The sequence below is a fragment of the Papaver somniferum genome, unplaced genomic scaffold, assembly GCF_003573695.1.
Source record: "Papaver somniferum cultivar HN1 unplaced genomic scaffold, ASM357369v1 unplaced-scaffold_128, whole genome shotgun sequence".
NCBI lineage: Eukaryota > Viridiplantae > Streptophyta > Magnoliopsida > Ranunculales > Papaveraceae > Papaver > Papaver somniferum.
Genome location: NW_020621936.1, coordinates 12329484 through 12354559, shown reverse-complemented (window position 1 = coordinate 12354559; position 25076 = coordinate 12329484). Strand labels below are relative to the sequence as shown.

At 36.5% G+C, this 25076-nt stretch overlaps 2 protein-coding genes across 2 annotated transcripts; one reads left to right on the top strand and one right to left on the bottom strand.

Annotated features, from left to right (window-relative positions):
• Positions 1-11203: 11203 nt before the first annotated feature.
• LOC113331979 (malate dehydrogenase, glyoxysomal) lies at positions 11204-15056 on the bottom strand. Its single transcript, XM_026578635.1, has 9 exons — positions 14701-15056; positions 14265-14480; positions 13842-14156; positions 13470-13559; positions 13308-13391; positions 12432-12467; positions 12225-12314; positions 12022-12116; positions 11204-11526 (listed from the first exon to the last, which is right to left on the bottom strand). Exons 1-9 carry the CDS (start codon positions 14770-14772, stop codon positions 11454-11456), a joined length of 1071 nt encoding a protein of 356 aa, XP_026434420.1. The 5' UTR covers positions 14773-15056; the 3' UTR covers positions 11204-11453.
• A 5046-nt stretch (positions 15057-20102) lies between these two features.
• Positions 20103-24132, top strand: LOC113331980 (protein TRIGALACTOSYLDIACYLGLYCEROL 5, chloroplastic-like). Its single transcript, XM_026578636.1, has 3 exons — positions 20103-20420; positions 22662-22839; positions 23681-24132. The coding sequence occupies exons 1-3, from the start codon at positions 20246-20248 to the stop codon at positions 23694-23696; spliced, it is 369 nt and encodes a 122-aa protein (XP_026434421.1). The 5' UTR covers positions 20103-20245; the 3' UTR covers positions 23697-24132.
• The last annotated feature ends 944 nt before the right edge of the window (positions 24133-25076 follow it).

Genomic DNA, 25076 nt, shown 5'->3' with positions numbered 1-25076 from the left:
CACTATATTTGGGTTTAGTCGTCCATTGTGGACGCTCTTAGAGCGTCCACAGTGGTGCGAGCATAACTAAAGACCAAAGACTAAAAAAAAAGATCAAATTTGGGTTTAGTCCGTCCTGTGGCGTAGCGGGTGACGAGTAAATTTGGTCGCGCGTTGATATAAAGTCCGCTTCATCGTCCAGCGTAGATAAAGATTACGCCTGGCATGGGGCGTTGATAAAGATAACGCCTGGTATAGGGGTTGATAAAGATAACGCCTGTATGGGGCGTGAACTATAGCAACGCATGGTGTGTGGGACGGAGATTATACGTTCGCCCGGGTTCAAAAAAATAAATAAATAAATGGGGCGTTGATAAAGACAACGCCCCAAGCAAAGTTTTCAAAACTTTGTGAAGGTGGGATCATGACTATATCAACGCCTGGGTGTCCGGCGTTAACTTTACGTACGCCCCATCCAGGCGGACATTATACCAACGCCCCATCCAGGCGGACATTATACCAACGCCCTGCATCAGGCGTTAACTTTACGAACGCGCGGCTACAGGCGGACATTATACCAACGCCCGTCGGGTAGGCGGACATTATATAAACGCCCGACTATATTTGGATTTGGTCTTAATCGCCGACCAAATTTGGTCCGAGTTTTACTCTTTGATCAAATTTTGATCGATGGTCCGTCCCACTACACCAGCCCACTCGACACCAAATTTGGGTTTAGTCGTCCACTGCAGTTGCTCTTAGCCCACTAAAAATTCCTATATTTTTATAAATTTATTTTATCCCCCTCGAAAAAATATCTGACACCGCCACTGATTATGATCGCACATTGCAACACTATTTCGTAGGATCTGTGACATCTCTTCTTTTCCAATCTTGTGTCTGCAACTCTTTCTCTTGTCTAGAACTTTTGTCTTTTTTTTGAGAGAGAGATTCAATTCAATTATTTCACTTCCAAGTCTTACTTGCACTCGAGATTTGAAATCTCACTTTATTTATTCTCTTCCACTTACGGAGCTAGAAGAAACTGTTTGGTTTTTAACTTGATCATTATGCAAGAAATGGCATCCGAGGGGGTAAGTAAGGTCCAGCCAATATCCTACAATTGGATGCTTACTCAAAATGATCAAGAGCAAATTCTCAAGTTCACCACTAGCGACTTTGTCGATGTGGTTTAAGGATGCCAATCCGGAGAAAGAAAGAAATGCTAATTTTAACCATGACATCAACCTTCTCTTCTATGTAGATGAATTTTCAAGGGGGAAAATCTTTAGATTTTTGTTAAAAGAAAAAGAGAGAGGAAAAAAAAAAATCCCAGCGGAACAAAAACCGTAGCTGACTCGCTAATTTGAACATGTTTAATCTATATCTTTAATTATGACCGCATTATCCTTACTCTCCTAACATTTTAATATAAATTCCGTCAAAAAAAATAGAATTTTTATTCTTCTTAGTTCAATCATTCAACACCCAGTTGTATTTGAAACAGGTAAACAGTTGAGACCACAGTTTGAAAGGATAGGTCATAGGTGCAACGCAAGACGAAACGTTCATTTGTCTCAATGTCATTGGAAACAAGCAATTTGATTTTACACCTTATCAGATCTCAAAAAATAATCCATGGTTGTAAGTTTGTAACATAAGATCCAAACCGAAAGGAAAAATCTTTAATGGAACTTTTGGGCTCCAGAGTTGTTTACGTGGGAATCTCGCATAGTCATTGGTGCCTGGAGAACTGTAACCATTAGCAACAATGAAGTGCTCACCTGGAAAGTATTGCTTAACATCTTCCCCTTCAGAAATATGGTTAGAGACAACTGCGCCACTTCACCCTCCATTTTATTGAGAATCGGCTAAATTTAAGGTGTGAAGCACCATTCAGGGAAATCATGTCTAACAATATCATTTTTCAACTTGAATATTTTAAAGATAAATCGAAAAAAAAATTGTATAAAAAATAAATACATATCCACTTATCTTTCCAGGAAAGGATGGAATCTCATTATGGGTAACAAGCTCTTTTGAATACCAGTCTATTAGCTTGAACCTACGGGAAAACTAGAATTATTAGGAAAAAGACATCATTAAAATTATGTTGGATGATTTGCTTTTGAAATCTCTTTTCTCACTTCAATATCTCCGCACTCACTTAGAATGCAAATACTTGTTTATTTTCAACTTCCTAATTCTAAGACATCCTCTACATTTAGGAACAAAATATTTAGCCCATGCCACCAAATTTCTTTTATTACAGAGGAACAATATCTTTAGCCCATGCAACCAAATTTCTTTTATTTACAGGTAATAGAAGAACCTCAAAGAAAGTTCCTCATTATTTGTCCATCATTTTAATTACATAAGCATGCATCTAAAACATTGAATGATAACAAATTGGTAAACTAGAGATAACATTATTAGTCATAATCAATCTACCTCCCTTTGACATGTAGGTTCTTTTTCCAAGCTCACAATTTCTATTCAAATTTATGGAAGATTTTATTCCAGACATTTTTGCGGTCGGACTTACTACCTAAAGAAATACCTAGATAATTTATAGTTAGTTGAGTAATGTTGCAACCAAAAACTTATGCACACGTTTCTCCATTATGCATATTACAAAGTTCTAAAATCGTACTTTTCTTGGAATTCATCTTCAAACCAAAAATAAGTTCATACCAAGACGAATGTGCTTTAAGTTTTGAACCTAATCTTCATCATTATCAAGAAAGGAAATAAGGTCATTCGCAAATTGGATCGAGGGACTTAATCACTAATCCACTTGTGCTACTTTTAATCCATGAAAAAAATCATCATCAACAACCTTTTTGATCATCAAGAAAATAACCAACAATAAAAATGAAATAAAAGGTGAAATTGGATCTCCTTATTTAATACCTTTCTGAGTTCTAAACATTTTAGTGGCTTCTCCTTTTGCACCAATGTGAGTCTAGTATTAGCCACACACCATTTTATGCAGTTCTTCTGATCATTACCAAAACGAAATCTAGCCAGATCAATATCAATACAATTTTAGTTGATATGACCAAAAGTTTTTCAGTGTTTAATTTACAAAATAAACCATTTTTTCTCTCAACCCTGAATTAATGAACACATTTGTAATCGAAACGCCATCATTGATTTATCTTCCATTCGCAAAATACACTGGTATCATAAATAATTGAAGGAAGTACTAATATAATATTTCAGCTAATAGTTTAAAGATCAGTTTATGTAATTTTAATTTGAAAAATTATTTTTATTGGGTTTGTTTCGGTTGAGCAAGGGGTTTTGTCTCACTAGCCGAACCTATTCGTCTAGGAAAAAGAACCCAGACGAACCTCAATATGGAAACAACATATTGAGGTTCGTCTAGGAAATACCAAAAATAATTTGTCTTGGGGATAAACCCAAAAACCCTAAAAAAACAAAAAAAAATAAAATAATGGAAAAGGTACCAAACCACCACCAATTTTTCACCGATAGGAAAATGAACATGTATAATACTTGTAGAAATTAAAAGAATAACTTTTAATGTGGAAAAGTAAAGCACAACACACAAGAATTTCGTAAACGAGGAAAACTACAATGGTCGAAATACTCTGAAACCTAATCCAGTTTGGACACCACACTGTATTAAATCGCTACAAACCGAGTCCACACTTCCAGAAACTCAACTTCAGTCTTGCTCCTGTACGCCTCTGAATCCAACATGATTCTATATACTTGATTCCCTTATCGAACGTCTTCTACAACCTACGACTTGCTTCAGCGGAACTGAAGACTTTTGATATATTTATCTTCCTCTAAAATAAAACCTTTTGATTTCCCTTCATGTATGTTTCAATCAAGATTTGGAAATATGTTTTTTGTAGATCGATGTCTAGCATACCTCCAATACCCGAAACACTTACACTCTTATCAAAGAGAACCCTAAATCACTACCACCTCACAAAAAAATCCAAACAAATCATATAAGAGTTTAGATATTTATCTAGCAGAATCACAAAGTCTGAAACAAAGAAAAATTTGTAATTTTTTTTTACCTCATTCCTGATTTATAGTTCGTTGACTACAATAACCAATAACAACAAGATCCTGGTAGAAAAAATATCAGGTAAAAAATAATTTGACCTGGTTCTTGCTCATGTCTTTGTCTGATATGTGAGAGCAACAAGGGAAGATGAGACCTGCAGTTCTAGTTTTTTCACAGGAGAGCAAAGCAAATGAAAAATCTATAGTAACACTCTGAAACATCGATTTCCTTGAGCATTCCAGTTACGACAATTGAGCCCAAGCTATATGTAACCCTACTACACACATTTTTTTTTTTTGATTCTAGTGAATTAATTTGCTCGATTGCCGGTGGGTTCCCGGAGTTCCAATCATGCACGCCAGTAACCACAAGGTAATTTTCGATATGTTGCAAAAGGATTCAGTCAGATTACCAGCATCTGATACTTAAAATAATAAGCGTTTGCAGTCCAACGGTTAGGATAATTGCCCTCCAAGCAATAGACCCGGGTTCCACTTCCCGGCAGACGCAACGTTACAATTTTTTTGGAGTTCTGACTCCCACCGGCCACCGCAAGAAAATCTACATCCACATTGCTTTGCCTGTGCTCGGCTTATAGAAGATGCACGTTTCAATGTGAACACTACTAGTCATACACTTAAAATTGCATGCACGTTTTCAGTTCACAAATTTCTATTACAGCAACTGAAACTATAGGACTTCGGCGTTTAGTACAGGTGTAAGTGCAGTGGACAGGATACTCGGTCATCCTCCAAGTTTACAAGAATGCTGCATAATCATCCGTCTCAAATATGACAAGACATTTAAGTCCGCCCAACTGGATGGTAAAGGTTCTACCAGTGGACATTTGTAAAATCAGGCAAGTACTTTTTTTCTTATAATTGTTGGCTAAGAATGTAAAATTCGTAGACTAGTGCTATCTAGTTTTAGCAGAACCCATAACATTATAATTAGGGCTGCACATGGGTCGGTTTGGGTCGGTTTTGGCCTCACCCACCACCCGACCCACTGATGGCGGGTAATAGAAGTTGTCACCCGCAACTGACCCAACAACACAATGGGTCGGTTTTCACCCGACCCATTGTGACGGCGGGTTTGGTCGGGTGGGTGGTGGGTTACCCACCATAAAATAAAATGACATTACATTAACAAGGAACAGAGTTATTGAGTATAACTGTATAACAGTATAAGTGTATAACAAAGTTGATAAAGCTAACAATAAAAAGGAACAGAGTTCAATTGTTCAAAGCTCAAAAGATAAAAGAGTGCATTAATATTGAGTATTGCCTACTATACTAAAGCCTAATATCATATAAAGCGACCAACAGCGAGTCGCTGCAAGCCTGCAAGTTTGTGGATGTTTTACCTCCGAATGGCTGAAAGCCTGAAATAAAACGAAGTCTGTAAATTAGTTACAGTAACAAAGATGTACTCAGAAAGATCAAGCTACTGACAATGACCCTTGGCGTCATTACCTTGTCTAGGCCAATAGGAATCAATCATCTATGAGTCTATGACGATAGAAGAAGCAGCAAGGTCACTGAAACTGAATAGCTCTGCAAGCGAAATGAACAATTAGAATGAATGAGACGGTAGATGAATTTCTTGAAACAAGTAAAATAGCTCTGCAAGCGAAATGAACATTTTAGTTTATCCATCCACAACAACAGCAAGTACCAACACAAACTGCCCATCAGTACACCGGACAGTCACTGTAATTAGATGAAATAGTACACGGTAGCTACGCGTGCTTTACAGTTTTATTGTACTTCTCTTACAGCAACGTTCTAAATATAGGATAGCTAGATGTCCTGCCTGCTATTCGAAGTCTTGAAGTGAAAAACCCCAAAAATTCTCTAATCAGTACACCACCTAATCTGAGCATTATCCTTCTAGATACTAATACAAACACAATACCATAAATTGAATATTAACGACCTCAATATAGAACACAAAGTTTAGACAGACATGACATAAAGCTTCACTACCAAAGGACCCCAATAACCAAAAGACCTCAATAACATAATGTCCAAACATAAAGCTTCACAACCCTATTTTTAGGTCGTTAACTTGAAAAACTCAGATGCAAAAAATGATTGCCCTGACCTATGCAAAAAAACTCAACTTCATCATAATCTCAACATCCAAATTCAACTATAAGAACATATAAAATATCCTAATACTAAGAACATCAAGATAACAGACAATACACAGATCAAAGCAAAATTTGAAAAGCCAAATTTCAAGATTCTCAAACCATAGAAAACAGTATAACAAACATCAAACAGATATAAATTTATTTAACAGTTAGCATCTAAAGAGAAATCCTATTATGTAAAAATAAAAGTAAAAATCATCTAAGGAACAAGAACAAAATAACTGAATTTAAGAAATCCAATTGATATGAGGTACACGACATTGTGACAATGCCTCTGACATGTTGATATAGAGATAACTATGAGTGATCTTCGGATTTCAAAAGATTTTTGTTATAGATTACTAACATAACAGGGCAGTTAACATAACAGGGCAGTTAATCTATTCACATAGCATGCATTATGTTTAGTAAACCATGTACTTTCATGTAATAAACATGTTGCAGTAAAACTCACAGTGTCATGAACAACAATAGAGCCAAGGAAAATTTAGACATACCAGACTCAGCAATATCAATCTCCTCCTCCTCGACTCCAAGGGTAGATGAATCCATGTCTATTGGTGTTCGTAACCAATTTTGTAACAAAATTAAGGCCTCAAGTGTCTTGGGCTTTAAGGAGCTTCGAAAAGGATCCAAAATTCTTTTTCCGGTACTAAATGCTGATTCTGAAGCAACGGAAGAAACGGGAATAGAAAATATATCTTTAGCCATAAGTGGCAAAATGTCAAACCTCGCAGCATTTACCTTCCACCATTGTAATATATCAAAAGTAGCATTTTCATTTGTGGGTGTGTAGATCGGTTCAGCCAAGTACCTTTCTACCTCAGATCTCCCATTGTCCTCCACATTACTCAATTGATGCTTTCGTTTATTCCTTACCGCCATATACTTGGCCTTGCTAGAAATAGTACTTCCAAAACTCGAAGAACTTTGAGTAGAAGTAGAATTAGTCTCGCCCACAGATTCTGATGAAGATACTGCACATCTAACATTTTCTGCTTTATAAGCTACAAACAACTCCACAAAATTTTTCAGAACTTCTTCAACCCATTTTTCTACAAGTTTTTTCTTCATTGATGGGTCATAATGCACAATTAAATCTTCAACAGTCACAAATAATCCATGTTCTTTCTCTCGTGGATCAAGAAGTACATCCATAAACATCAACGAATTCATCTTTCGGTATGTTCCCCAATATTTGTTGTACTTGAGCAACATTACAGCACCCATGTGGCTTAAGAAAGGGTCCTCATGTGTATTTTTCCATTCTTCTAATTCTTGACGAACAGTGCCAAGTTCCAATAAGAAAGAATGAGAAGTAACATAAGTAGAAGATGAAAATGCAACAGTTGCTTCATAAAATACGTGTAGAAACTTAATCAGAACTCTCGCGTTGCACCAATCGTATCGTTCAGGAGCATGCACTTTTGGCCTGTTTTTTTTCTTGGCTTTCCTGACAGCAGCAGAATCTTCTTCTTCAGTAGTATCAAGTTCTTCTTCATTGTCTGATTCCAGATCATAATCAGCATCAAGATCAACAGTGTCATCACCATCACCCATAATATTATCTGGTACTGGAATATCAAAGCAAAACTCTTCACAAAATGCCTTATCCAACTCACGTAGCATTTCAAATGCCTTTTCATATCTTTCAGCAGCAACAAGCATTAATTAAGTAGAATTCCACCGCGTTCTCACATCTAATATCAGACCCTTCTTACAATCTATTCTTTCCGACTCAGCAGCCTCCGTAAACCTTTTATATCTTGCGGGAGATTTCGTGACATATTTTACCACTGCCCTGATCCTGAGAAGTGATGTATGATACTTCTTCATACCGTCCTTCACAACAAGTGCAAGTACGTGAGCCGCACATCGAACATGTAAATGTTTAGCTCCGAGTAATGCAGAACCCCAACTCTGAACTCTCTTCCTCAAATAGTCAACATCAACTTTATTTGCAGACGCATTATCAAGCGTCACAGTGAAAACCTTTTCAAGTCCCCAGTCTAGCAAACATTTCGCCAAAGCCTCTCCAATATTTGTACCTTCATGGCTATCAATCAAGCAAAAACAGATAATTCTTTTATGTAGTTTCCAGTGATGATCAATGAAATGCGCAGGCACTACCATATAATTGTAATTCTGCGATGACGTCCAAGTGTCAGTAGTAAGGCACACTCTTATCTTGTTTGCTTTGAAATAACTTTTCAGATTAGCGTTCTCTGTCAAAAACAGCTTGCACACATCACGGTATATTGTCATACGACTTGGAAGCTTAAATCGAGGCTCAAGATACTTACAAAAAGCTATAAAACCTTCACCTTCAACAATTCTAAAAGCCATTTCATCGGTAACGATAAATCTAATCAGCGCTCTCCTGCACGCATCTTCAGAAAAAGACACCCCAACCAACTGTGGTTCCTCTCCAAGCTTGCAAGGCTGGAAGTCAAGTGTTTGTTGTCCGTCATCTCTAGCCTCATTCATTTCATTCTTATACTTCTGACACTTATCCAAATGATGTTGGAGATTAGAAGTCCCATGTTTCTTACCATCCAAATTTTTCTTACCAATCTTGTAATTAGCCTTTTTCCAATATTTACATTTCGCTCTCTCACCATTTTCATAAATATCATAGTGATCCCATACCTTTGATCTCTTCACACCAGCATTAGGATTATTATCTAATGTTTCACCTGCGGCACAAGCATGTGAAGGTTCAGAAGCTGGTGTAGATGAGCCAGCGGTACTCCTTGTCCCTGCTGATGGTCCATGCACTTGTCCAGAACGCGGTGGACGTGGAGGGGGAGGTCCCATTTGTGATGCCACTCCATGTATAATTGGAAGATTAGAAGCAGAATCATCTTCTGAGATTTCAACCATGGTAACCTGCACAAAAGAAACAAGTTACATCAGTAAAACACATTACAATCAAACACCATACTAACACCATACTCAATTGAATATTTGCAACAATTGAAAGTACTAACACCATACTGAATTGAACAAAATACTCATGACTTAGTTCAAATACCAAACAAATTAACTAGGTTGTACTAAAGAACTGAGATTGATTTAAAATTTAAAATCAAACTACTGGTTCTGATTCTTCTGAACATAAATGAGTAATTCCAAATACTCATTGTTGCAGTTGCAGCTTAGAAGAATAACACCTCTAAAAACACATAAATATTAACAACGAGGTCCACACTCCACAGTAAGACTTCTCCCTGATATTATCATATATACAAACAAGTTAAACCCTAAATTGAAAATGCATGAATCAACGAGGTCCACACGACATTTATAGACTGTATTTTAAGTTTCAAAATTCTAATTGACTAGGTAATTTTCACAAACAGTTATAGGCTACTCTAAAAAATCAATTAAAACTTGCTAGGTAATCAATTCAAGGCTTGATTTATGATGGTAATAATAACTTATTTGGATGCCTAGATTTACAAATCTTCATGAAATCATTTATCACATTAAAATATATACACATCTTGATATTAAGAGTTAAACACAAAGAGATTAGACAATTTCAAGCTAAATATGTCGGTGTGCAAAATCAAATATCAGACTTACAAAAATTATTAAGTTCAGTCCATATAAACTTATAAAAATCTCTAAGTTCAGAAATTATACAAAATTTCTAAGTTCAGTCCATACAAACTTATAAAAATTCTTAAGTTCAGACCATACAACTTATAAAAACTTCTAAGTTAAGAGATTATACAAAATTTATTGAAGTACACCAATTTAATTCTAACATGTAGCTTCAACTGAGTCCTAGCGGTAGGGTTGCCGAAGGCCTTATGTTAACGACAGAAACATCCTCTCAACAAAGAGAGAATGAGCTACAAGTAGCTTTTGCGATTCACCGCTAGGACCATTTTTATCATGCTCAATGAGATTCTATCAAACTTCACCTAAACAATATAAAAGGAACCAAAATAAGCAAAACAGTTGGATATACCTTCTTAGTTTTCCTAAACCAACTCTGATTAGTTCTTCTTCAAACTCTAATGAATTGAACTTCAGTTCTTCAATCTTGACAAACCCTACCATGGAATAAAAAAAAAACATTAGATTCAGATAAACAACAAACCATAAAATGGAAAGGACATATAAAAGGAACCTAAATAATCAAAACAATTTCATAGTTGAATATACCTTCTTAGTTCTTCTTAAACCAACTCTGACCAGTTCTTCTTCAAGCTCCAATGAACTGAACTTCAGTTCTTCAATCTTGACAAACCCTAACATGGAAAAATAAAATAAAGGGTATTAGATTCAGATAAATTGAGCGCTGCCTAAACACATAAACATTCAAGAATCCTTTGAATCTACTGATTAAACTCTTCATTAATGAGTTCTAACATAGTAACATCATACCAATTCATTCCAAACTGAAATTAAAAAACAACACCCTAAACAGATAAACCCTAAATTGAAAATTACAAGAAATCACATCATCAAAAAATTACAAGTTTACAACGGTTCCTAATCTTACCTTCCGTTATTGGTTTGCTTCTGGTGATGCCGATGATCCACAAAGCGAATCTGAGACTGAGCGAAGAAAAAAGAATGGAGTTGGAGACTTGGATGGAGATTGGAGTCTGTCTGAGAAGGAGAGAAGACTCAGAAGAGGCCGCGGAAGAGAAGAGAAGGAAAATGCGATTAGGTTAGGTCTTTTACTTTTATACATCAATTCAACGGCTCTGATAATTCATCCTAGGTTAGATCTAAGGGTCAGGAATCCTACGCTAGTTTTGGGCGGGTGGGTGGGTCGGTTCGGGTGACGGAAGTTTCTACCCGCAACCGACCCAAAATAGGTGGGTTCTGGCGTGCCTCACCCATAGTCGACCCATGCCTCGGCGGGTTGGGTCGGGTGCGGGTATTTTTGGTCGGGTACGGGTTGGGTCGGCGGGTTGGGTCGGGTATGTGCAGCCCTAATTATTACTGCTAGTCAATGCACCATTTGTATAAGTTTATTCATCAAACCCAAGGAGTGATCTGAGAAAATTTACCGAGGATATCCTCATTTAAGCGCCCAATTATTTTACATCATGGGGGATTAGCAGCTACCACGCCAAGATTACATTTTTCACTTATGACCAAGACTTTTGGGATACAAGATGAGAGTGAGACTACTACTTATGATCAAACAATGTTCTCAAGGAGAAAGCTAATAGAAAGGTAGAGAGAGAGAGAGAGTGCCGAAGGACTCACAGAATACAGATTATTTGAAATACCATCTAATTAATTCCTAATGAAAGAAACCCCCTTTTGAATGCTTCCAGCCAATTCTTTCTTTGCCTTCTCCAACCCAGTCCTGTAGAACATCATCCATGTTAATGAATATCAGCTCATAGTCACTTTTTTGGTAACTGTTATATGAAAACTGTTCTTATGTACAAAAACGTTTCTATGGCTAAACCTCATTTTTGACACATAATCACTTCCAACAGAGATAAGTTAAACTGTGTAAGAATCATCAGAAACGATCTCTCAATTCAAGTCAGCACTCGACCCCCTTAGTAGTTGAAGTGATATTTCCATAATGGTGCAGTCATAGAATGTGGGAGTTCATATATTACAAAAAGCAAAATTATGCTGGGGAAACCAAGTTTCTTTCTGGTCTTAAAACGGAAATAAATTCTCAATGATAGCTCCTTAGTTACATTTTTTATTTTGATCTCAATGATGAAAACTAGGTTAGCAATAATCAATTATGGGGTAGATAAATAATTTAGCATCATCAAAATTTGTTCCAACAAGGCCTTAATTTGCAAGTCCTAGGAGCATTTATACAGTTGAGGAAACATACCTTTCATACTCATTCAAGGGGCCTAGGGGGAAGATCTCCTCGACTCCAGTTCGACCGAGCCTCACTTTTGTTGCAAAGAAAGGTAGCTCCGTCACCTAAAATGAGAAAACAGTACTTGTACTTTATATCAATTTTATGTATAGATGTTTAGCCAAAATTCAATCAGATATGCTACTTTTTGCAGACAAGAAGCGAAAATTAACCTGAGAAGTAACAAAAGAGCATTCCACGATGCCAGCATCTCCTCTCATGCCCCTCAAGCAAGCATCAGCGAACTTGGCAGCAGCATATGCCTGAAAATTTATTTGCACGTTATTTTAAATGTCATTTGCTTAAATTTTTCGTAGGTCAAAAATTAATGCGAAATTTAAAGAAAAAAGGAACGCAAACGTGAAGGATGATCTACTGACCATTGAAAGTGTTGCAGATCCAGCACCTGCTTTGGCCTGCAGAAGGATGTAAACAATTTCAACTTAATCTCAATGAAGAAACTATTAATAAACCAAACAAATGAAGAACGCCAATTGACCAGCTTAAAACATAGTGAGGAATTTTCTATTTGTCTTTTATCTGGACTTCTTCATAAACTAATGGTGCCCACAGGGTTCATCAAACTCATACCTTTTGAGCCTCTTCTCGTGCTTAGATGCTAAGGGATCAATAATCAAGGATCGCAGAATCGGTGGCTAATTCACTATGTTTACAGAAAGAGAAATCAGATAAGCAAGCATAATTGAGGGTTTACTGTCTTCCTTGAGGATAAACAAGAGCATCAATTTCTTTGTCTGGCCACAAACAATCCGTATCTAGTTTGTCTTACTTTTACTTCTGTTAATGGTCCGTCTAACCAATGACCCAAATCTTTTGCACCTGAAGGTAATCTTATTCCTGGATCACTCACCTGTGACTTCCTACAGATAATACTATCATTTCATAGTTGCCTATGTTTAGTGTGGCTGTTGAATCCTTCTTGATCTTTGAAATTCAGCAGAATAGGAACGACTTACTGATTAAATATGTTTTGTTGTCCTACTCAAATGAATATAAATTATTTGGTGACATCATTAACCTCAGCTGGAGGTAACGTTGTCAAGCAAAAACGATGGATATAGTTATTGCTCGACTCGTAATTCATATGTTGTAAAAAAAAAACAGTTGTGAGTTGAGCAACAATTGGGACAGGCATACAGTGATGGTTTACTTAGCCTCCTATAAAGAGAATATGCAGTTTGAAGAGCTACATACAATTGAATACAACAACAGTCAAACAGATACAATGGTATTACCTCAACAACTTCTGTTCCCCCATTTTGAATGCGATCAGTAAGGGCGTTAATCTCTTCTGGAGTGAAAGAACAAGGGGGGCTAACCTGCATGATTTACAGTTAGTTAATATATAGATAGAAATAGAAGAGATGAAATAAAAAAAATATCAAAAGAGGTTAAACCTGTGATAGAAGAGGTAAGATTGTAACTCCTGCATGACCCCCAACAACGGGAACACTAACTTCTCTAGGATCAACCCCTAAAACTTCTGCCTGTAAGAACCCAAAAGAACAAGCATAAGAAATCCAACATCAACAACTGTAACAATAGAAGGCTTCAACAAAAATGAAACTTAAAGTCGCATTAATAGCTTCACAAAGCAACTAGCTTGTTTAAGTCTGATTAAAGGTTTTATAGTGTTGTTCTGGTCATTCTAACCTAAAAGTTTTACAATTATCTAACCTAAAAGTTTTGTTTGGTAAAAAAAAGGTTTACCTTATACAAGAACACAAGAACAAATGAGCAAAATAAACTGATTTCTCAGTAGAACATACCACAAAAGTGTTAGCCCTAACAACATCAAGAGTTGTGACTCCCAGAAGCTTCTTAGGATCAAAGGTGCCTGCCTTCTTGAAAACCTCAGCTGCTATAGGAACAGTAGAATTTACTGGATTGCTGATCAAGTTCACAATAGCATTAGGACAGCACTTGGCAATGCCTTCTGCTAGAGTTCTAACAATTCCAGCATTGATCTTGAACAAATCATCTCTTGTCATTCCTGGTTTCCTAGGAACACCGGCAGGAATGATTACAAGATCCATCCCTGTTAGTGCATTCTCAAGTTGTGGCTGCCCAAGAAAACCTCGTACCTAAAGTCCAAAGAACTAAATTCATAAGTAGACCTTAATTCCAAATACGACGACACTAATTTTAGCATAACTACCTTGAATCTCATTAAAACTATGTCAATTACTCACCACAGCACCAGTGTCCATGTGACTAACATCCGCGGTAACACCAGGAGCATTAACAACATCGTAGAGATGGAGAACTGATACCAATGGGTTCATCTTCATCAACAATGCAAGAGGTTGACCAATCCCTCCAGCAGCACCCAAGATAGCAACTTTAAACCCTGGTGCACCACCTTTTGCTCGGCAATCTGCCCGTCTCAAACCAGAACTTCCCTCCATCTGCATAATTTGCACAAAAAGTAAACAACCAGCAATCATCATCATATATGAGCAATACCCATTACTAAATATCAAAGCAAATTCTCGAAAACTAAATCAAACCCACAAAATTACAAGAAACCAATTCAAGAAACTTATGAAAATTTGTGAATACCAAAATCGGGAATATAAAGAAAACCCAGATAAATTCAACTTGACTTTAAGAGTAGAGAATTGAGACCTGGAGATTAGAAGGGTGGAGATGAGCTGCAATCCTCGCAATTCTTTGATTAGCTTCTGAACTAGGCTGCATCTTTGTGTGTTATATAAGCTACTGATCAGAACTTATAGAGATGATGCAAAAGTATGGGAATGGAGTTTGAGGTAACAAACAACTATTTATTGATATGATATCAATAAGACGAGGAGATCTGAGGAGAGATAGAGAGAGTGACGTGATTGGGGTTATTGGAATTGGGATGTGTGGAAACAGAAATTCATGATCCTTATCCTTTCCTTCTGGTCTGGAGTTTTTTTTCGTTGCTCTCAAATTTCTAATTTTTATTTTTCCTCTTGAAGTTTCCACCGTTGCAGTTTCATCAAAACAATCTTGCTGAGTTTTAACAATCCTGGTCACTTCCTCCACGTAGCTGAACGTAGAGGTGTAAATTGGGCTGTGCCACCACGAGCACAGTCCAGCCCAGCATGCTAAAATTTGAGCACAGTCCAGTCCAGCACGTGACTTAGCCCAGCACGGCACAACACGTTAGTTAAATTGAGTTTGACTAATTGGCACAGTAGCACAGCACGCGGCACGAATAAACATGTGGCCCATCGCAGCACAACACGTTAAGAAAGTACGTCATAACATGTATAAATACATCATATAACAGGGCATAATATATCACATTTTTTGTATATTTCACAAAAGAGTCACTATTCTAGCTAGTTTTTAACATTTTATGTTGGTTTATTTATAATAACATATATAATACCTTAATATTTTGAAAATATATTTCAATATCGTTGTTATAATGTCGTCAGCTATATTTAACTAGAACATTAATTTACATGACAATAATCCAATTTTATATTTGATGGGTTATTTCTTTTTATTGAATAAACTTGTTAATTTTACTTGAAATAATTTCAAATTATATGTTGTCTAATTAATTCTTCTCATAATGTCCGACTTAATGTATACATTAAGTGATTTCATTATAGCATGTGTATCAGCACGGCACAACACGACACGTTTATTCGTGTGTTGTGTCGTGGGTTGTGTTGTGCCTAGCTTTTGACTAGTAAAGCACAGCACGGCACAATACGTTTAAATCGTTGGCACAGCACAGCACGACACATGGCACGTGAAGCACGCGACTTCGTGTGCCGGGTCGGCACGTTTTACACCTCTACCTGAACGGGTCCCCCACCCGGGCCACCCCTGGCCAAATGTGTTAAGCCGGTTCCAATGGTCATAACAAACCGGTCAGTTTGCCAGTTTTGCGCCCACTCGCAAACTAGCAAACAGACCTAGCTTAGTGGAAATTTTTCCACTTAGTTGAGTGAGGTCGAGTCTCTACTGAGGGGTAGAGTGGCGACCGCTCAGTTGAAATTTCACCGAGCGTTCAGTATATATATCCAACGGTCCAAAATTAATCACCCTACGAATATCAAATTTCAATTTCATTTCAATCACATTTTCACTTCAATTTTCACTATTTCGTTCCAATTTTCATATTTTCACAATGCAAACTCAATATGGCAGTTCGGGATAGTAGATTTTCCTTAACTGAAGATGAATGCATTTGCAGGAATTATGTTTTTGTTATACTGGATAATATCAATCGTCCACAACAACAACAACAACAACAAATCAGTTTTTAGGAAAATATAATTCCAGAGATTCCAAGAAGAAACATTGAACTTTAATTATCGAGATACAAGTCAGTTGTGTGGTCGCTTCCAACTAATCAATAAGGATGTAAACTTGTTTGTTTCCTTGTTTATGCTAAGCGATCGAAACGTAGATGTGGAGCAAATGTGTCGGACGGAATGGTACAACAGAAACGGAAAATATTTTCAGTTCGAAAATTGTTATCTAATCTTGAAAGTGTTGTCCAAATATGATGCATTTAATTAAGTTAAGTTAAATAAGTTGTATGAGTTTAGTTAGGTTAAGTAAGTTGTATGCATTTACTTCAGTTAAGTTCAGTATACTTTTAAGATATCATTATGTTATCTGATAGATTAAAAATAACATCTAATTTTCAACGTTACTTCTTACTCATAAATCTAATTTTTAAATTAATTTACATTAGTGCGTCTTTCATAAATCTAGATGATGAGATATAAACTAGACAATCTTAACTTTAAAAAAAAAAGACTTTAAAGAAAAAATCAGGGACAATGTTCTTCATCTTAATTATCTTCTTCATTTCACATAACTTCCAATCAATGCCTCATGAATGAAGTTTCTTTTCTTTCCTTGAACTCTTCATTTCCTTTTTTTAGCTGGAGGTTTGATTTGGTCAATATCCAATACTCTTAGACTTCTTTACTTTTTACCTATTTCTTTGTAACTGTCACATATCTAACTGGGGCTTCAAGTACCACTCCAGCAAAATCAAGTTGGGTTGGTCAAGTTGGCTTTCAAATTGTTCCATTTGAATTCTTTTTGAAGAAGATATAAAGAGAAAAAAATTGTGCAAAAATTTTGGGATAAATTTTGTGTTTGGATTTTACTTATTTATATCGGTAGAGAACTAGCGGTTGGAGATGAAATCTCCACCGAACGATTGAGACTAAACCCCTCATCTTTTGATAGAGACTGCATCGCTTAACCTTGTTACCATAGTGGCGTGGCAGGTGGCCTGGCATATGTTTGGGTTTGCCACTTACATAAGAACCAATTTAAGAACCAGACTAAACATCGAAATTGTAAGTATTAAGAATCGGATTGACTGTCGAAACTATATGATTTCTAGGTGGGAGTCAGATGGTTCAACCGGGATTACTAGGTCAGACATATAATGCTAAAAGTATTTTAAATTTACATAAAACTACTCATAGCATCCATCAACATTCATGAAATGAAAAATCCAAAACAAAGCTAAGTTAAGTTTTGTTTTTTTTTGCTTTAGCTTTCGGGTTTTCTCATACTGATCGAGAAAATTTCAAATCAAACCGGGGATAATATTTATGTGTCATTCCAGACGTTGATAATAAGCTTGGCTATAAAAGGGATTTTTAAACCCAAACATAAGTAATAGGTGCGTCCATCCTTATTATCAAATTCATGTGTATTAGATGACAACATTAATAGCGTTGGATTTTTGGATGTATACTTTAATAACTTTTGGACACAGGTCGCACCTAAAAACTGCGTGCAACTCGTTATATCTGGCGAAATCTAAATTTCATCGTCATTGCGTTCAGCTTTTAGCTTTTATAACTTTTACATATTTTACCTCACATGGTTGTGGTTGGAAATTTTGTCAATCTGGCAATTATAACGATTACTGTGGATGCTCTCATGCACTATTTTTAACGAAAATGTGGTAGCAAGTAGTTAGTCATTTTCTAAATAATACAAGGACGTGAAGTAAAATAATAACCCTAATTCTAGTTTCACTTACTCAGCTATTTCTGCTATTGAAAACGCATGGGATACCAAATACACCCAACTTTTTCGTTTGACAACCCGTATGGACAAAATTTAATACAATAACAAGTATACCAACTTAATGATCCTTGAAAATATGTATATAGAGCTTAAATCTCAACATCTTCTCAATCAGTATATGTATAAACACAAAGTCTGTGAACCTGATTGTTAAGCAGAGTACTTGGACGATCTCAAAAGTCAATATCCAAGATCAAGTCTGTCGTATCCAAATAATCCAATCGGAATTCTTCCAAGTGGTTAAACTTGTTATCTATCTTTCAAGATACAAATTATACAAGAAACAAGTCCTGCAGTCGATTATAATTAAGCGGACGTATCTACTTAGATTGAGTGCGTACAAACCTGTGTAAATCCAATTATAAAGATAAAAAATATAACGAGGAAAAGGAAAAACAAAAGACACCGGAAATTTTGTTAACGTGGAAATCACAATAGCGAATAATCATGGGACCTCGTCCATATTTGAACACCATATTTTATTAAGCCGCTACAGAAATTATCCTACTATCATACTTAGGAATGAAATGTAATTGAGACTGAATCCACCCTCCAAGAGATTCAGTTACAGTCACGCTCCTTATGTCTCTTGAACCTCGTTGTACGCACTTTATTCTCTTAGCTGACATCATTTACATCCTAAGATTTTCTTCAACCTAAGTGAAGACTTTTGATACCAATTTGCCTCTAACATATAAGCCTATTTGATTTCTGTTAAGATCAAAGATCAAGGTGTAAAAATTTGTTTACAATAGACAAATCTAGCAAACTTCACAAATATGGAACTTACGACTTCCAAAGAGCATGCCAGATTTTTAACCACCTCTCGAGAACAATCTTCGAAAGATGAACTAAGATCGGTTTTCAAATATCTATCTTGAGGAATCACAAAGTCCGAGATAAAGAGAACTTTGCGATTTCTATCTATCTTGTCCGAAAGAGATTACGAGAACCTCGATAACAGAAAAGACAGATCAGGATTCACGAACTATCAAGGTGAAGATAGTAGGACATGGCTTCACGAATCCCCAAAGCGAAGTCCTTTAGTCGTAGACCTAATTATGTTTCTAACAGAAAACCTAGTGTTAGAGAATAGCTCGGTTGAACCAACCAAGCGTTGGTATGCCAAGTTTGGTTGTCATATTTTAGTGAATCAAAACTCATCTAAGAATCGCTTGATTAGTTTTGATTAAATTAGGGATTGAAAAATTAGGTTTGAAGCCCCTATATAAACTAGATTTAAGTTTGGGGTCCCTATATTAATTAGTTTTAGGTTTGGAGCCCCTATATTGGGTCACCCCTCATCCACATTTAGGATAGTTAAATCCATAAGAGCCCTCAAAACCAAATCCTTGGAGCCCGTATAAGAGCATCTCCAACGGAGGGTGAATCTTGTTTTTTTAAGTTACACATAGGATTTTAGACTCCGTTTGGTATAAATTCATCTCCAACAGTAGGGTCCTATAAATTAGGAAGGACCAATTACTAAATATGAAGGTGTTCAAAAAAGTGTTATTTACATCTCTGGCTCCACCTCTATGTCATATATTTTACTAAATTCTTTAATGTTGGAGATGGTTTTTTAGATGTGAAGTCCTATATTTACTCTATATATTAGACCTGATAATTAAAAAAACTAAATTAAAAAGCCACATAAAATTTTTTAGGCTTTCTATTGGAGATGCTCTAATAGGTTTCTTTAAGAAAAGTTAAGCACCGGGTATGTACTGTTTAGAGAGTGAGCTTTCATTTGCAACCACCTCTTCTTCTTAATGGAATTAAAATTTCTGAATCAAACAATCCTGCTGAGTTTCAACCAGTGGGTGGTCAATCAGGGTCCAGGTCAAATATGTAAGGCACCTATCCCACTATGGGGTGGAAATGGGTAAATTTGTCCATTTGCCCACCCCGCTGGAGTTGCTCTAAGTCGACTAGAGTAGCGAATGTAATTCTTTGAAATTTGGATTGGCAAGTGAAGAAGAAGTAGGGACAACAACAACAGAGTGGCTAAACCTAATTTAAACTCTAGTGTGTGGATAGGAATCCAACCAATTTTCTCTTCAATTGTTGTTGTGCCTGGTCAGTTCTAGAGAGAGAAGAAATGGGTGAAGAGGAAGAGATTATTGTAGAAGAAAAGATAGACAACAATTTGAACAATGTCAAGGGTTTTCTGTGGAAGTTCCCTGTCTTCAAGACCAGAGAGTTAGGGAAGCTTGGCCCTGCATTTGGTCTTGGTGTTGGCTGTGGTGTAGGTTTTGGTGTGGGATTCCTTGGAGGTATATCTCTCTAATTTATTTTTCACAAACCCTTATCATAGTGTATCTCCTCTAAGATTGTTGACTTTGAGTTATGTCTGTGGGTGTCTTTGATTTGATATTTGTTTGTCTTCTCTCTTTGTTTACTCCACAATGTAAATTTGTAATTGTGCAGTACAGAGTTTGCCCAAACAATTTCAGTTTCACGTTTCTCCACATTTTACTTCAATGGGTTTGCTAAGCCACGTTTATTAGTATTATCTCAAGAAAACAGTAACTGATTTTTATCGCAGACAACTAATGCAAAATTCACTTAAGTTTCTATACTAAAGATAGACGGAGCTGGGTTGCGCCGATACCTGAAGGGAGAGGCTGTACCTGTATCGATACCGTTACGTTACCCCTCCGATACTGCTTTATCTCATTAGTCTAAACTTTTTGCTGACAACATAGGTCATTCTAGCCATATACAGCCTAAGCAGTTTATTGCAGATTTTCTTTTTGAAATTTTGCTCATAAGAATCTTAGTAGCACAGTATATGATGAATGAAATCATATTTTTGGGATTAACATTGAATTTATATTCTCTAGTACTATAAAACACCACGATTGAAAAATTATGTAAACACCGTATTGGCTGGTATCCGTATCGGCCATTTTCGGAAATGCCGTATCGTACTCCCCGATACATATTGGTATCGGATACCCGTACCAGTATCTCTGCAACTCAGATACAGAGAGATAGAGGCCAAGCTGCAGAAACACTCATTTCCTCACCAAGAAATGGCCAGATAGAGTGTTTAAGTATCCTCCAAAGACTTGACAACCCAATTCAGTCTTAAAGAAGTCCATCTTTATATTTGATACCTATAAATCTTGAGATCGATGTGTCCTTATGGAAAGGAACCGTCATGTAAAATTATCAAACTCATATCGCAGCTTTTCCAAGCTGACATATATGACACATTTGGAATTTTCTTCCAAGTAAAAGCATGTACTCGTGAAAAGAAACATGCAAAAGATCTCCTTCTCTTATGTTTTTCAGTTTTTCATGGCACTCTAGTTTTTTGTGATTCCACTGTGTTATTGTAGATAAAGTTGTGGGTCTACATGCTATATGTGTCCTACTAACTGTGTGCTCTGTGCTTCAAATGCCAGAATCCTAGTTCTATTAGAATTTAAAGGATTAAGAAGCTTGTCAAACAACTGTTGTACATTGCACTCTCTTTGTTTTGAAACACATCTGTTGAAACTTGAAAGTTCAAAAGAATCTTAGGTAATCTGATTGTTATGTGAAGGAGAGCTGGAGAGATGAGTATAAAGTCTTAAGGCAGTTTTACCATTGTGAGTTCAGGATTATTTTGTATTTTCTCTTGGAATCAGATAACGGTGATGATAAAACAAAGGAAATGAAACATTAGATGTTATAGCCAACAAAATCTACTTGCTCTTTGCTGCTTAAATTTTGGGGCTTACTTTCTGGATAAAGATGGGTCATCTCAAATTTCTTCGTCTAATATTAGTCTTTATACCGAGAATTCTTTATTCCTTTTTTAACTTTTTAAAATACTTTATGTGTACTAGGTTTATCTAGTAACAGCTTAGATGGACCTCGTGTTGAATACAATTAGAAAACAAAGTTTCACTGGCCCCTGACCTCTTACTTTTAATATGTTGTCTACATGGGATAAATTTGTGCGAAGCATTCTGAGATTCTATTGGAGTTGCTGCATATTCTCATCTATTCATTCTATCAAGATAAATTACTGGATACTATAGAGTCTGAGCAAGAGCAATGTATTGTAGGATTCCTGGAGTTCAATACTTACGCATGCATCTGTATTACGTAATATGTGTTATTTATCCTTATCCCATACTGCCACTGTTTAGGTCAATGTCAAACCAAAAATGGGAAAGCTTTGTTATTTCAAGTGACTTTCGGCAAGCAATACTTATTTTCTCTTAATTAGTAATTTCAGTAACCATTATTTCCTCTGTTGTCCTTCTATCTTAAACAGTTAACATATGCAGGGTTTGGTTGGACTATTAACTCAGTAGCTTATTCATCATGATAGTTGATGGCGATGAACATGTTGCTGTTTTTGTTTTGCACTGGCTTCCGCACTTAAATATCAAGCCTAAGTCGTGCTGGCCAATTAGATAGGTTGTATTCAAAGCATAAAAGAGGTGGAAAGGAGACTTGACCCCGTATTTCTTATCATTCTGGCTGAAAGGAAATAAGTTTTCATTTCTACCACTCAGGTTTAGGGATAGGTCCTGGACTTTCTTCTAAACTGCAGCTAGGAGTTGGTTTTGGTGCTGGATGTGGAGTTGGAATAGGCTTTGGTTACGGCATGGGAAAAGGAGTTGCACAGGATGACAGTGGGCGACATGCTAATCTTGGGAGACTTTCTCGGCAGAACGGAAAACTTCCTTTTCGGTAAGCACATCTAATGATCATTTGTTTCTATTACAACTTGTCTTTCTACTTCTAAATAATAAGCAAACAGATATGAACCGTCAGCACTGTGCATTTTGGTTCAGAGATACGATTAATTTCCAGAAACTATAATTCAACCTGAACATCTGTTTTTGAAAGAACTTCAGACATGTTTGCATATAATTGTGGAATTGGGATTTTTCCTCTGAAACAATATAGCTGCTTCTTATTCGTTTGTGTTCGCTTGAATTAAGGTGTTTGTTATTCAAAGGAAACATGAAATTGACAATTTTCCATGATGTGGATGATAGTGAATCTGCAGTGCATGTGTTATTCACATGTTCTGTATGTCGTTGTATGTGGCTTGGTCTGTCTCTATATATACGCTAATACAACCAGGTCTTAATGCTGATATGAAACAGCCTTTGAAGCATTGACATTCAGCTCGCCTAGGCTCTTCTCCTATTCCCTCTAAATTGGCCCAACTTGCTGGCTCATTTGGAAACTCGGATGCTAGGTGGTTATTTGACAAAAGCAGATAAATCTTCCAAGCAGTCTATTACAATCAGGAGATAGATAACTACTTAAATTCTTCCTTCTACTTTGAAGAAGGATGTCTGCAATGTGGCTCATAAAGCCAAACATCAGTTTGACTACTTCGTATTTTTTTATATCTTCTGTTATCTGACAGACAATATTATGATGCTAAATTGCTAACAAGTTTCAAACTCGGGCTTCTGGTACTAACGACCAACAACTTACTTTACTAGCTAGACATGTGCTAAATGCTTCTCAGAGGATTATGCATGTGAACTAGGTCTAATCCTTTATTCTTCATCAGGTACACTGCTGATTAGCTGCAAAGGACACCGTGGCTTAGAATTTGATTGTGATGCAGCTGACTTCTGTGAAGCAGGGTCATAAGAAGATTATGTTTTTGTAGCAAACATGTTATAGACTTCTTAACATCCTGTTCAGTCTTTTCAAGCTGGAGATGAAAAGTCCCTCCTGTTTTGTAAGGACTTCTTACTGTCCATCTCTTCTTTATGTTTTACAATAAAAATGAAATTAGGGAGTTGCTGCCTTCAGTAATAGACATCATCAGGCTATTGTCTGGGTGGGGTGAATTCCTGATTTTCTTGGATCTTTTAGATGTTCAAGACTCAATTTCTTTCAGTTGTAAGGTGTTTTCTACACGAAGTTCCTTCTTCCAACAAAAAATAAGAAGTTATTCGAGTTTTCAAATTTGAGTATGTAACTATTGTGTATTATTTAATCAAACGAACATTGAAACGATGTGCACTCAAGGGGAATGCCTCTCTACTAGTACCTTGTCGAGAGTGAGAGACCAAACTTCTTTGATCAAGTTTTTCACCATGCTAATCTCTTAGTCACTTCGTTCACTTTGGTAAAGCTATGAAAAAAAAAGGTAACAAGTGTGGAAGATCAAGTTTAATGGGATTTTAAGTTGCTTTCATACAAGCTTTTTGAAACTATATTTTAAAGTTCTTTGGAAGATAACTTAGAATCAGTTTTCTTGACGCTCAATCTGATGGGTTTGAACCGTTTAGTAACTTGAGCTCTTTTTTTTTCACTGTTAATGTTGTAGTCTTATGATGTAGCGTAAGTCCCTTAACCGTCATCGTTAGTAGATTTCATTCTTGAGAACCTTAAACATGCTCTTCTATGATTCATTCCAAACCGTTAAACATGCTCTCCTATGATTCATTCCAAGTAACGAGATGGCAACCAACTTAGAATATGGTATGGATGGAGGACTCACTCTTATACTTCGCTACTCGCTAGTATGCTTAGCCTTTAGGAAGGAAAAAGAAAAACTTGGCTAGAGGAATTTGAACGGCCAACGGTGAAAAGCTTTGTTAAGTGGGCCAACGGTGAAAAGCGAACTTATACTTCGCTACTCGCTAGTATGCTTTAGCCTTTAGTTAAGTGGGCCAACGGTGAAAAGCGAACTTTTGTTAGTTCGCATAACTCAGAATTTGAACGGCTAAGTTCCTCAAACATTTGTGTTTGGTAGTTGAAACAGAAGTCAGCGGAAATTCTAAGGTAGCAAAAACATTTGTGTTTGTAGCAAAGAAAAATAAAAACAGAAGTCCTAGAAAGCACTTTTAAACAATATCAAAGTAAATACTACTCCAGCTTTTCATCACCTCTGTAGAATTAAAGTCCTCAAACTCTTTGAAAGTTAAGGCCCAAGTGAACAAGGCATAAATAAC